Below are 14,280 nucleotides of genomic sequence, written 5' to 3' on the forward strand. Positions count from 1 at the left end.
TTGACTTTGTCCAAGGTACTGACCTTTGAGTTCTTAGTATGAAGACGAAATAGCAACATTGGAAACAATGCCCTATTCTGATTCTTTAAATATAGAGTACCTTCAGGCCTTTCTTCCCCTCTTTGGCTTTATCTCAGGTCAACAGGACGTACTGCTGTGGCACCTACCGAGCAGGTCCTATGCGGCAGATAAGTCTTGTTGGAGCAGTAGATGAAGAAGTTGGTGATTATTTCCCAGAGTTCCTTGATATGTTAGAAGAATCACCATTTCTGAAAGTGAGTGTTAATTCATATTATTAAAGTTCGGATCATTCGTAAGTGGATACTTTTCATTTAAAAGTATTAAGCTAATCTTGTCTGTTAAAATGAAATTTTACCCAATGTTTTGAATAGAAATGTTTAAAAAACGGTTGCTATAAAATATTTAACTTCAGTATTCTTTTGTTTATAGAAATTACTATCTAATACATTTATTTCTTCATATACATACACAAAATAAGCTTCCCAGAGTTTTCTTTTAGGTGGGGTGGCTACCTAAAGACTATCTATTTTGTAAATAGTCTAAAATTTTTTTATGTGACTAATTCATCTGACTTCTAGATGACTTTGCCCTGGGGTACACTTTCCAGCCTCCGACTCCAGTGTCGGTCCCAGAGTGATGATGGGCCCATCATGTGGGTAAGGCCAGGAGAGCAGATGATCCCTACAGCAGATATGCCAAAGTCACCCTTCAAACGACGACGGTAAACAATCACTTTTCTCAAATAAGCAAAAGCACTTGTTTTAGTTGACAACTTATAAAAATGATTGAGACTTGAACACAGTTTGAACATCATTTGTCTAGATGATTCGAAGAGCTATCTTAAGTAAGTCTCTAGTGGTCAGTCCCTTCGTCTGGTCCACTCAGCTCACAGTCATCAGAGTGAGGCCTCCTCTGTTTGTTTTTTGTTCTTTTGTGAATCCTCACCTTACTATATGGATGGGAATATAAATTTTTCCCCATAGCCTCTACTAACATTCTTAACTTTGTTGATCTGATTGGATAGATCTGTGTCATTTTAATTTGCTTTTCTTTGAGTGGTTTGTACTTCTTTTGTGATTCCCTTTTAATTTCCTTTACCCGTATTTCTATTGGGGTATATTAACTTGTAAATTTTCCCTATAGATTATGACTATTAACTTCTTTTTAATGTTGTTTTTCTTTTAGTTTCAGATTTCTTTATGTTTCAGGTCCCCCCTTAGGAAATTTTTGTTTATATATTGTCAAGTCTATATCTTTTCCTCTGGGGTTTCTCTCATAGTGGCAAGCTTTCAAGGCCTACTCTCATTCAATGTTGTAAAATATTCACCTAGAATGTTGTGAGAGTTACAGGTATTTTGAGAGTCAAAAATGACTCAGAGTAAAGCCACATGTAGCCTTGAACTTTGAATTTTATTTTCTGTTACTAGACAACTAAATTTTATATATTCAAACACTACATTTGAGCCTAAGACATAGTTTCTATATTATCATGACATACCAAGAGAGAAAGGTAATCACATTAAACATTACAATAGAGTGTGTTTGTTAAATACTAATGATAAAAGTCATTGAACCCTCTCAGCCCTCCTCTTATTTGAAATTTGGTGTCTTAGTCAACTTTTTTGCCTAATTACTATTAATACTTTTGTCCTTCCCTTTACTTCACAACCAAATCAACTCCAGATCAATGAATGAAATAAAAAATCTCCAGTACCTACCTCGGACCAGTGAACCCCGGGAAGTCCTCTTTGAAGATAGGACAAGAGCGCATGCTGATCATGTGGGCCAGGGGTTTGACTGGCAGAGTACTGCCGCTGTTGGGGTTTTGAAAGCTGTACAGTTTGGTGAATGGTAAGTTAATGGAACTCAACTGCAAAGTTGGTTAATGTTGTCTAAGAAAATGTAGACTCAATTTAAAAGGTTGGGGACCTTTTTTCTTTTTATAATTGTAAAACACACATAACAAAATTAAAAGTAAAATCTGAACCATTTTTAAGTGTACAGTTCAGTAGTGTTAGGGATATGGGCATTGTTGTGAAAGAGATCTCCAGAACTTTTCCATCTTGCAGAACTGAAACTCTGTGCCCACCAGCAATAGCTCCCTTTCCTCCTCACCCTCAGCTCCTGCTAACCATCATTCGACTTTCTGTTTCTGTGAATTTGACTACTTTAAATGTCTCATATCAGTGGGATCATACAGTAGTTGTCTTTTGTGAGTTTCTTTTATTTAGCGTAATATCCTCCAGGATCATCCATATTGAACCAGGAGTCAATTTCCTTCCTTTTGAAGGCTGAATAACACTCCATTATATGTATATGCCACAGTTTGTTCAGACGTTCAGCTATCAGTGGATATACTTGGGTTGCTTCACCGTTTGGCTGCTCTGAACAAATATCCTATGTCTCCGCTTTCAGTCTTTTGTGTACACCTAGAGGTGGAATTGCTGTATCATGTGGTAATTCTATTTTTAATTTTTGTAGAAACCACCATCCTGTGTTTCATAATGGTTGCACCCTTTTACATTTATTTGGGGGCACAGTTTTAACAAAGCTCAGAACATAGAATTCAGCTCATTTAAAAACTTTTTTTTTTTTACTTTGTTTTTCATATTTATGTCAGGGCCTTCAATATTATTATAGAGTTTGATCTGAGTATTTCAAATGAAAGATTATTCAGTTTTTCCCCCCTTTCAATACTTTGAAAACTGGAAGGTGTGATCTTTGTGTGGTTGATGATGATATCACAGGGTGGCATTGAGATGGTGGGTAAAGTGGTGAAAGGATTACAAATGAAACCAGGTTAGACTAAAACTCTGCTTCTAGTCACTGTTGTTTTAGTTTTATAACAACTAATCTAATTTTCTTATTTTTAAACAGCTTTTTTAGTGTTTTGTTTATTGTTCAAGTTGATTAAAGGTGCAAATGTATACTTTGTCCTTGGGAGCTCTATACCTATTTCTGTGCTAGTAGCAGCATTTCCAGGAACAGGAACACTGAAATTTGTCCTTATTTCCATTATGAGATGATTTTCCTAAAACTTCATTGTGTCCATCTTAGGAGTGACCAACCTCGCATAACCAAAGATGTGATTTGTTTTCATGCTGAGGATTTCACTGATGTTGTACAGAGACTTCAGTTAGACCTTCACGAACCTCCAGTTTCCCAGGTAATAACTCCTGCGTTTTTATTACCCTTTGAGTGAGAAATTGGAGAGAAGTATCTTTACCCATTTTATTTAGCATTTTATCTTACAGTTAGAATTTTATTACTATTTAAGGCTGTGTGTGGAGGGTGTCAAAAATCATTGAAACAGAGCTTCCCAAACAGAATGTTTGAGAATCTCTTTAACTTGAGATGCCAGTTCTGGCCCTTTGCAGCCTCAGCTGCTAACCCCATTGCACTGGGTGCCTCACCTGCAAAAGGATGAAAGACTAAAGGAGCGGATAAATGTTGCCCTCCTGTGTGGCAAAGAGTATTGATTTTAACTGCACTTTGAAATACTAATTTAAATGGTTCCCTAGGCCTATGCTGACTTTAGCCAGTCCTTTGTTGCTAGAGAGGTAGTAAAACATGAGGAAGAAGGTTTGTCAGACATTACAGGAAATTAAAAGCTGTTATCATTTAGTATTGCTTAGCTTTCATTTGGCCCCTCTGTTTTCCTGTGCTAATAATAATATTTTATTTGACTAAATAATTATGCATTTTACTTTAAAGTCTCATGCAACTCTTTCCCTCTCTTTAGTGTGTGCAGTGGGTGGATGAAGCCAAACTAAACCAAATGAGGCGGGAAGGCATTCGTTATGCTAGAATTCAGCTGTGCGACAATGATATCTACTTCATCCCCAGAAATGTCATTCATCAGTTCAAAACGGTGTCCGCAGTGTGCAGCCTAGCCTGGCATATAAGGCTCAAACAGTACCACCCTGTTGTGGAAGCCACTCAGAACACAGAAAGCAGTTCTAACATGGACCGCGATTTAACTGGAAAGCGAGAATTAGAAGTTGACTCCCCGTGTGTGAGGATAAAAACGGAACCTGAAGAAACATGCGCAGAGATGCAGCTTTTCACAACCCCTTCATCTTCCGTCCCACCGTCCTCAGAACTGAATCTGCAGCAAGACCAGATGACACAGCCTGTCCCGGTTTTAAAGGTGGGAAGCAGACTGGACTCCGAGCAGCAACACAAGCTACAGGAGCATTCAAGCACTCCTGTGTGATATGTACATATTCAAACACATTTTTTAACTTTTTTAAATTTTGATGTGAAGTTATAGTTTTATAACTGGCTTAAGTTAAGTTTTATTGGAGAAATCTTGCCTATAATTCTATAAAAAGAGAAATGACATTCCACAAATGTCAAGCATATCTTTTTTACACAGATTATGCAAAGTTAAGAGTTGTATCTTATCCCGTTAGTACAGTACGTAATAGTGGGTCTGCTGCTACTTTCCGTTTCAAGGTGTGAGGTAATAATTCAATCTCTTCTTCAAAGCAAAATAACTCTCTGGAATAACAGATTCTTTTTTGGTAAATTATTCATTTCCCTTAATTTTGTCTTGTCTCTTGCCATAGTTGCTGTTTTTATGGTAGAAGATCAGATTTATGGTTTAGTACTCTGTCTTTATGGCACAGATTCAATTTCTACAGTAAAACGGTATAGGTTGCAGGAAAGAGTTCTTGTATCTTGTTCAAAAGCAAGTAAGTTATTTAGTTCCAACCATAAAGAACAGGTAGTTCTAAGGAAAATTCAGTGGCTCTCTGGTTTAACAGAAGAGAAAGCACAGCACTTTCTGATCCAAACTGTCTTCTTTGTGTCTGTTATTTAAAGCCCAGTGGATATTTCAATTAAAAATATCTAAAGATGTATAGTCCTTGCTCATTCATTATCCATGGTTCATATACAAGGTAACTATGGAAAATATTTTGGGTAAAAGAGATAACGTTGACTTGATACTCTACTGTTCTGCTTCCTGGCATCCTCACATTTTGTGTGGATACTTTTGCTTCCTAAACTGATCATGAGTATCAAACTGAGGGAATGATAGCAATCTTTCTGATGAGGCTGCCATATTCTGTGCATGACATTTAGGAAAATCTTTTTGTCTCCTGGCACCAACCTCTTCACGATAAAGACCTACTGTTGAGATCCTTCAATTCAGTTTTAACAGTGAATACCAGAGCTTATTTGCTATGACTCTGTGTAGCCACTTTCCAATAAAGAATATGGCACCGACTTCATCCTAGAGTTTCAGGTAGTCCAGTGCTTAGTGCCTGAGTATTTAAATTTTTTTTACACAGGCACAGTTCATATAGCTAGTGTAGTCTTTCTATTATTTTAGAACGTTAATGTGATACACATTTTACTTTCTCTTAGTTAATAATATTGTAGGCCTTTTGTTTATTAAAGGAAGAGTACTCCCCACACCTAAGACCAGATTCTTATATCTACCTGTTTATAGTGCAATTTGGAGATTTTTTTTTCCTGGAGGGTGAGATTTGGAATATTTACATTAACATAGGCAAAAAAAGATGCTGCTTTATGTCTGTCACCATGAAAACTTAGCTGCATCTTTTGAAATATCAAATATGAATTTTCTCTAAAATATTCTGAAATAGGTTAAATCTTATATAAATATTACTTTGTGCAATATTGTTGTGTAGTTAAATGCATATTAGCAAAGTATAGAGGTCACTGTAAACCGATAGAAAAGTAACCATCAGCAAATACTGCAGTGATTAGTTAGAATCTGTATTATTCCTTATATATATGTATATGTATGTATTCTCTGTTAAAAAGGATAAAGACAAATAGAGAAACATTTCACTGTAAACCATTTATGAATTGGAAGTGATGTTGGTTTTCGTTATCTCTGTAAATAAGGTAATTAGAATGGTATGAAAAGTAATGTGATTATTGCAGGGGTGTTTTTAAATCTTGGGTATAAATTCTAGGGTAAATTCTAGTTTATCAAGACTAGTTTTTAAGGGACCTGCCTTTAAGGATGTTTTTTGTTATCGGGGGGTGGGGTTAATCACAAAGTATGTGGGTTTGGGTTCTTTCTTGTTTCTGTTTTTCTGTCCAGAAGAATTTCATAGAGCTTTACGAGGCTGTGCAAAGTAAAATTCTTCTCAGGCAACATTTGTTTTTTAAAATAATCATGAAGAACAAGGTTGCTAAAGCAAAAACTTTCATTTTTATTTTCCTTCCTTGTCTTCCAAGATCCGATTTCCCCATCTCCCACTTGCCATCCAGCAGATGCCACCTGTCATCTGAGCTGGTCATTGCTAATACACAAGGAGTCTGTCTCCTGACAGCCAGCACTGTGTTTAATCACTCAGGAACCAGCGGATCTGCAAAGACCTACAATCAAAAGCAAATCCCCACTTTCCTTTGACACATTCTACCCTCACCTCCAATATTAACACATTAAAAGAGTATAAAAATGTTTAAAATCATGTACTAATAAATTCATTGTATGTTAGAATTGCAATAGGATGGCGAGAGAAACATTTAGCTAGTAATGTATCTGGAAACTGAATGTCCTATGTGAGTGAGTATTAGATTTTAATAGCATGCTTTAAAGACTGAGCAATATAAAAGCCCAAGTTTTGAGTTTCTTACTGCTTTCCAAGCTGTATCCTAGTTTAGTGATACAAATGATTGCAACTTTTCTAACTCATTAAATTATTTGGTTTGGTGGAGTGAGGCATGGAGCAAACTGGCGTCTTCTGATTTGTAAAGTATTGATGGCAGTGAAGTTGTAACTGAAATTTAAGCTGATCTTCCTTTTAGGTATCTTATCTGTTGTGCCAACTCTTTGAGATGACTTGCAGAATGTGGCTATAAGTTTTAGTATTTTATGGAGCAGCGGTCGCCAACCTTTCGGACCTCACAGACCATCAGTGGTCCACGGACCACCGGTTGGTGACCGCTATTGTAGAGCACATATTTTTAAATGTGCTTATGGAAAGGACCCAATATGTGAGTATTTCTAATGTCGTAACTAGAACGATTTTATGGTATTCATGAATAAGGATAAAAGTCTTCCCCCTGCCCCAGAAGTCATTCTATAATTACACCAAGATATGCTAGGAGTAGGGTTAGGATTCAAAGAGGTATTCCAAATTCATAAAGCAATAACAATAAAACCTACATGAGTTTCCCCCTTCAGAATTTTAACTCTTTAAGAAGGAATTCCTAGGCTTACTTGTGCGTTTATTAATTTGCTTATTCAGCACTTAACAATTTGTTTCATTGGTACTTCATTATTTTTAAAGACTTTTGAAAGGTGCCCTTCCCCCTTAGAGACAGTTGGAATATCAGATGATTAATATTACAAGCTCTTGTAGTAGGAAAAAGGAGCTTATTTAATAAAATTCTTTAAACGTTAGGAAAAGATGTCTTGCATCATCTTGCATCAGTCTTAAGAGGCATAAAGTTCACACTTTTGCTTATTGCCTTCCCCTCTATAAATATTGTCTAGAATGAAAGCTAATTTAGGAACAAGACTCCAAAATTCAAGAAAACCCTTAGTGAATATATTCTTGGTCATTAATATTAGCCCATAATATATTTTCATCTGTATTTGCCATTAAAAATTGGTGTTTATGCCTTCAGGATAATTGACTTGGTGTCTTTCTAATGAATCTGTTTTGTCATTGCTACAGGTTTTTAAAAAAGAACCTTTCACTAGTATTTCTGCTAAGTTTTATTTAAAACAACAGGTTGTAGCTGTATTTATTGGTCATGCAGTAAGTAGAGGAAATGTACAAGAGGTGTTTTGCTTTAGCATAGGAGGGACCTATCCCCATGCTAAAGTTTGTTGCTTTAAAAGCAAGTATCTCTCCATAAATATTATGGCCTTCCATTTTCTTCATACATTTTTTAGGATCCACTTGTGCATGTAGTTGAGACCACTGTCTCTTAATATAGCACTTTTCAATTCTCGCTAAAGAAATACTTATGTACTACTTCTATCACATGTTGTAAATTTTCATGTAATGGTGTTTTTTTGTGACTAAACTCCATTTTGATTGGCAGCTAAGACTTTTTTTCCTGTGGCTTTAATTTATCTAAGGTCTTTGCATATAGATGAAATGTATAATTTGCCTGGCGGACTATTTGCGTTGTGTGGCCTTAGTTTGTTTATTGACATTAACAAGTGTTTTAAAAAGGTTTTTAATGAATAGTCTTAAACCTAAATTTGTGTGAATAATCTTTTAGCACAGTGCTTTTTTGTAGCTGTCGAAGTGTGTTAACTTGTTAAGCTATTTCTTTGTAAAATAGGACAATGGAATGCATAGAGGTTTTTTTTTTTTCCTGTAAAGTATTTTTTTAATAAACAAAGTCTGATTTGTCCTTTACTGATGTTTCATGGTGAAATGAATAGCATGTGTGAATTCTTAGCTACCAGGAACCTGTTTTTAAAGTATTTAATCCCCTTCATCCATGTCCTCTATCACTTCCTAATAATTTAGAAAAGGTCATAGGTGTCTGGGGAAAAGCCCATCCATATTGAGATACAGCTAGTTTTGTGGAAGAAGAAAAACCATGCTTGACATTGAGGCAGTTATGTCTCCTGCTGCTTCAACTAGTTTATATCTACTTATGAGGACAATCTTAAATCTTCATGCTGCTGCTGTCATTATTTTTGAAAGTGCATGCATGCAGTGTTAAGGTGGTGTGTAGAGTTTTGCAAACAGATGTCATTGATGTATTAAATGACAACACAGTGGATTTTTTCCCTCTGTTTTTATTTGTGTGAACTTTTTAGTTGGACACGTCCTAAGCACTGACAAACTTTGGCTCTGATTAGTAAAGGAAAAAAAAGGGAACTCGTGTTTTGAGTAACTGCGGTGGGCCAGACAATATGAGGGAATCTCACTCTAATTCTCACAGCCTGTTCCATAGGAAAGTAACAAAACAATCTCCATAATACAGGTGAGGAAGCAGGCTTGCTAGGTTGACAAATTGTGGAAGATTTGATTGGTGGAGCAGGGCTCTGAAGGCAGTTCTGGGTTCAAAGCCATGTTGGCTCAGTGGCAGCCTTAGGAAGCACTGGAGTGTAGATACTTCTGAAAGATGATCTGCTACATACTGACCCTCCCCAATGTGATCCACCCGCCAGGGACTCCTCCCCAATGTGATCCACCCGCCAGGGACTCCTCCCCAATGTGATCTGCCTGATTCAGTTCTTCGACAAACTCCCCCAAAGCCTCTATCCAGTGCTGAGCAATGAAGAAGTGTTTGCTACTAACGTAATTTTTGTCTCAAATATTTAGATACACACAAAAAATGACTTTCTCATTTGTCACTTATCCAGTGTTTCTTTTTTAACTTGGCCATTTGTCTTTGAGACCCAACAGAATTGTCATGTTTACTGTAGCCTAGAAGGGAAAAGCTGCCAAGCAGCAGAAGCAGAAAGGAAACCCCTGCCAACAGGCGATGTAGAAAGAAGCCTGGTGAAGTCATTCCCCTTCTCTCTGTGGAGGCACCGCTCCCTTCTCACGCCCTGTTCCTCATGGATAAGACGGGGATAACTCCACCTTCCACGGGTGATTGGAAATGTCTGTAAAGCATTCAGAACCGCACGTCTTCGGCAACGTGCCGAGCGTTAGCTGCCCGATGCCACAGGCTGGGCAAGCCAGGACACCGCTGCCACCGAGGTGGGGTCTGGTTCCCTAATGACAACCAAGCACAAAACAAACCACAGCTCCACGGAGGAGGGAGCGGCTGAAAGCCTTAATCCTTAAATCTTCACGTCAGGGAGCAGCAGCTGCGCTTGTGTCCTGCCTCGGCCGGCCTCCTTGAATTCTTACTCTGGAGACGGTCCTGCGGGCCTCCCCCGCCCCCCCCCCGCCCCGTAATTTGGGGAAGAGCCCGGTCCCCCGCAAGCCTCGCCCTCCGCATCCCTCACTCCCGAGCACCCCACGGGGAGTCGCAGCTGCAGCCTGCCAGCCCCGCGCCCAGCACAGCGCAAACCCACGCGGTTCATCAGCAAAATCGCGAACAGGTGCGCCAGGCCCGTGCGGGGCGTGCAGCCACCGCCCACGGGGAAGACCGACCATAAAGGACGAACCACCGAGAAACAAGCGGGGATCCATTCGACTGTCGACAGCGATCTGCTCGGGAGCGAACCCGGGACAGTCACTGCTGGGGAGGCGGCGGGGGGAGCGGCGGGGGCGTGCGGGGCGCCGGGCGGGGGCGGGGCCACCTCCGCAGCGAAACCCGGAAAGCGGAAGCCGCGCCGGCCGCTCGGGGTCCGCGGAGCTGCTGTCGCCCCGCTCCGGCCGCTGAGTCACCACCGCCCGCGAGGACGCCCCGAGCTCCCCGGCGGCCGCCTCCGGGCCCGGGGCCGGGGCACCTGGCTCTCCAGCGGGCGCCGAGCCTGGGCCACCGCCGTGGGGCCCGGCGGCGGCGAGCCCCAGCCCTTCTCCGCCCCCTCCGTCCCCCATTCATTCTTTGCTTATTTTAGGGTCACTCCGCTGACCCCGTACGTCGGGCTTGGAGGACGCCGGGTCTGTAACCACAGACCGTCCTCCCGGGCGCCGGGCGGAAGGCGGCCTCCGCGGTCTCCATGGTAACGGCCCCGCCGGCGTCGCCGCCTCGGGGGGAAGATGCGGCCTGCGGGGCCCGCCGCCTGGCCCCCAGCCTCACGGCCCGGCCGGGGCCACTGAAGAGGACGGTCCCGGCCGCCCGCCTGCCCAGCAGCGGGCACCAGGTGAGAGCCGGGCGGGGGGCAGGGCGGCTCCGGGGACTGCCCTCCGCTCTCCCCCGTTCCCCCCCCAGCAGCCGCGGACACACTCGCGGAAAACGTCGCCCGGACGCTTTCGGGTTGCTTTTTAAAAACCACATTTCCTGGCGAACAGTCAGGGAAGCGGACGGCAGCGCGCAGAGCGGCAGACGCGGAGTCCGAGTTCCGCCCCCGCCGGGATGAGCGCCTTTCCGCCGCTGCGCTCACCCCGGGTTTCCTTCGTTTGCAGTGAGATCCCCGCCTCCGGCCGGGGGACAGATGGCCTCCGGCGAGCGCGATGCCATATCGTGGTACCAGAAGAAGGTAACGTCGGCGCGTCCTACTGGCCAAGCGCCCTTCCTGCCGGGGCGCCCCGAGGAGCTCCCGTTAGGCCCCGGCTTCCTGCACGCGCCCCGACGGGCCTGGGGAGACGGAGGGACCCGGTATCTGCTCCAGGCCCCCAGTACGACCCCCGGTCGCCTCCTTCTGCGGCGACACCATCGCGCCCCAGAACCACTTGGAAACAGCTTCTGATCAAACCGCTCCTTCTTAGACCCGAAACTTCTATCTGCACGCCATCAACAATTTTTACAAATGATCCTCACCTGAGGATATTTTTTTTCCATTGATTAAAAAGAATGTGTTTATTGATTTCAGGGAGAGGAAGGGAGAGATTGAAGCATCAATGGTGAGAATCATCCATCGGCTGCCTCCTGCACGCCCCCTACTGGGGATCGAGCGCGCAACCCAGGCATGTGCCCCAAGCCGGGGCGCAACTGTGACCGCCCGGTTCAGGGTTGACTCAACCACTGCGCCACACCAGCCAGGTTCCATCGATTTTTTTTTTTTTTGAGAGAGAGTGAATGGAAGGGAGGGGGCGGGACAGAGAAAGAAACACCCATGAGAGAGAGAGAGAGAGAGAGAGAGAGAGAGAGAGAGATCGATCCAGAGATAAACTGGTTGCCTCCGCATGTGCCTCCTGCAACTGAGGTAGGTGCCCTTGATTGGAAATGAACCCGAGACCCTTCAGTCTGCAAGCCCATGCTCTAATCACTGAACCAAACCAGCAAGGGTGGTTACTGCTAACTGTTTTTTTAAAATTATTATTTTTCTTTATTGATTAAGGTATTAAATATGTGTCCTTTTTCCCCCATTGCGCCCCCCCCCCATGCCCTCACCCCCCTGGTGTCTGTGTCCTGCCAGCTATCTTATTGAGCTGTCTGTCCCTTGCCTTTTATTCCTCTCTAGTTTTCCTGAAGACATGGAAACGTTTTCCAGATATCACACATACTTAATTTAGTCAAAGTCTGAGCAGCACAGGCATTTGCCACATATATTGATATTTGGTAGTTTACGACTTTGTGAGGTTTGTGTCATTTAAATAGCCTCTCTCTCTTTCAGATTGGAGCCTATGACCAGCAGATATGGGAAAAGTCGATCGAACAGACTCAGATTAAGGTAAAGTGATTTCTCGGATCCTCGCTTTGTTTACGGTGTTAATGTGAAGAGTGGATTGCACTGGTCCATCAGGTATGGCTTTCTTTAGTCTTTGAAGTTTGTAAGGCAAGCAACACTGCAAGCAGCATGGGAAATGACGGTTGGCTTTTGGCCTCAGCACCGGGGACGAGAAAGAAGTGGTTGGTCTGTGATGAATCAGAAAACCAATGTCCCGCATTCAGTGGGCGGTGGCTTTTTCACTCTGCCCCGCTTTGCTTTGGGCCAATACAGGCCCGCTATCGACAGATCTTCAGCGTTTTCCAGAGAAGCTGGGAATGTGTATTTTTATATGAAATAGCTGGACTTTCTAGACCTGTGCCCCCTCCCTCGCCTCCCCTCCCCTCTTTTTCCCTTCCCTCCCCCTCCTCCTTCTCTTCCTCATCCCCTCCAAGCCAAATAAAATCCATCTGTGGCCGGAATCACCTTTTCTTTTTTTTTCTTTTTCTTTTTTTTTAAAATATATTTTATTGATTTTTCACAGAGAGGAAGGGAGAGAGATAGAGAGTTAGAAACATCGATGAGAGAGAAACATCGATCAGCTGCCTCCTGCACACTTCCCACTGGGGATGTGCCCGCAACCCAGGCACATGCCCTTGACCGGAATCGAACCTGGGACCCCTCAGTCCACAGGCCGACGCTCTATCCGCTGAGCCAAACCGGTTTCGGAAATCACCTTTTCAATTACTGGTTTCGAGTAAACTTTTTTCTACAGTGCTGTTAGAACCGAGCAAATTCTTGGGGTTATTTCATGCTAACTAAGCAACCAACACTGATGTGGGATTCAGAGTGCCAGCTTATCTATACTAATAAAAGGGTAGTATGCGAATTAGGGCGGACGTCTTCTAGACGTCCTTCCAGACAAAGCCACAGCCACAGCAGCTGCGAAGGGCCCAGGCTCAGGCCAGCAGTGGCAGCAGCAGTGGGGTAATGGGGGCGGCGCCTTCCCCTGATCCACCAGGTCTCCTTCTGCAGAGGGAGGCCAGCTTGGGTCAGGGGCTGAGGCAGAGGTGGTTAGGGGTGATCAGGCAGGCAGGGGAGCAAGTTAGGGGTGATCAGGCAGGCAGGGGGCAAGGTAGGGGCGATCAGGCAGGCAGGCAGGTAGAAGGGTTAGGGGTGATCAGGCAGGCAGGCAGAAGGGTTAGGGGCGATTCGGCAGGCAGGCAGGCAGGCAGGCAGGCAGGCAGGCGAGCGGTTAGGAACCAGTGGTCCCGGATTGCGAGAGGGATGTCTGCTGGTTTAGGCAATAGGATTTTCATGCACCGGATTTCATGCACCGGGCCTCTTAGTTAATTTATAATGAGGGAGGGGGCATTACACATTCGACTGTGCCAAAGTCAGGGTTGTGGGGTCAGCATGGATGGGGGCTGGAAGGATGGTACAGATTAGTCATGGGAAGGGGGCTTGGTGCCACCTGGAACTGGATAGTCTTGAAATGTGGGAAAGCCTAAACACCAGCCCTGCCCTAAAGAATGTCTCTCTCTCTCGACTTTAATACTTACACCTGCAGTCAGGGTCTCACTTCCTTGGAAAGTGCCGAGTAAGGGCTGCGGATTCGTGGTTTTGGACTTTTTAAAGATTTGCTACAGACCCTCTACTAATGTTTCTAAAAAAATACGTGTATGCGGGTGTAACAGTTTATTTTTTTATTTTTATTTTTTTAAATATATTTTATTGATTTTTTACAGAGAGGAAGGAAGAGGGATAGAGAGTTAGAAACATCGATGAGAGAGAAACATCCATCAGCTGCCTCCTGCACACTCCCCACTGGGGATGTGCCCGCAACTAAGGTATATGCCCTTGACCGGAATCGAACCTGGGACCCTTAAGTCCGCAGGCCGATGCTCTATCCACTGAGCCAAACCGGTTAGGGCGGGTGTAACAGTTTAATAGTTTGTTCTGTTTACCTGCGTCACATTGGTTGGCCTGGGACATGCTTATCTCTGGTGAAGGACATTTAATCAACACGTTTAGGGTGCATTCTGGTTATAGACCCGTCAACCAGAAAGTTGTTTGAACTACATGGTGCTTGG

General features: G+C 43.3%; 2 protein-coding genes across 6 annotated transcripts in view; both read left to right on the plus strand.

Moving 5' to 3' along the window:
• Positions 1 to 8,384, plus strand: part of RSBN1 (round spermatid basic protein 1) — a 29,929-nt gene extending 21,545 nt beyond the window's left edge. For 2 of the 4 annotated variants that reach the window (XM_059674174.1, XM_059674170.1), the window contains 5 exons: positions 138 to 275; positions 600 to 742; positions 1,705 to 1,872; positions 3,079 to 3,187; positions 3,764 to 8,384. In XM_059674174.1, the coding sequence (XP_059530157.1) occupies positions 138 to 275; positions 600 to 742; positions 1,705 to 1,872; positions 3,079 to 3,187; positions 3,764 to 4,237 (1,032 nt within the window). In that variant the 3' untranslated portion in view covers positions 4,238 to 8,384. The remainder of the gene's footprint in view (positions 1 to 137; positions 276 to 599; positions 743 to 1,704; positions 1,873 to 3,078; positions 3,188 to 3,763) is intronic. The other 2 variants (XM_059674172.1, XM_059674171.1) reach the window with 2 other exon arrangements.
• A 1,846-nt stretch (positions 8,385 to 10,230) lies between these two features.
• The window catches only part of PHTF1 (putative homeodomain transcription factor 1), a 29,552-nt gene continuing 25,502 nt past the window's right edge, over positions 10,231 to 14,280 (plus strand). For both annotated transcript variants that reach the window (XM_059675098.1, XM_059675099.1), the window contains exons 1-3: positions 10,231 to 10,741; positions 11,004 to 11,077; positions 12,155 to 12,211. In XM_059675098.1, the coding sequence (XP_059531081.1) occupies positions 11,033 to 11,077; positions 12,155 to 12,211 (102 nt within the window). In that variant the 5' untranslated portion in view covers positions 10,231 to 10,741; positions 11,004 to 11,032. The remainder of the gene's footprint in view (positions 10,742 to 11,003; positions 11,078 to 12,154; positions 12,212 to 14,280) is intronic.

The sequence above is a fragment of the Myotis daubentonii genome, chromosome 18, assembly GCF_963259705.1.
Source record: "Myotis daubentonii chromosome 18, mMyoDau2.1, whole genome shotgun sequence".
In the NCBI taxonomy this organism is placed as follows: Eukaryota; Metazoa; Chordata; class Mammalia; order Chiroptera; family Vespertilionidae; genus Myotis; species Myotis daubentonii.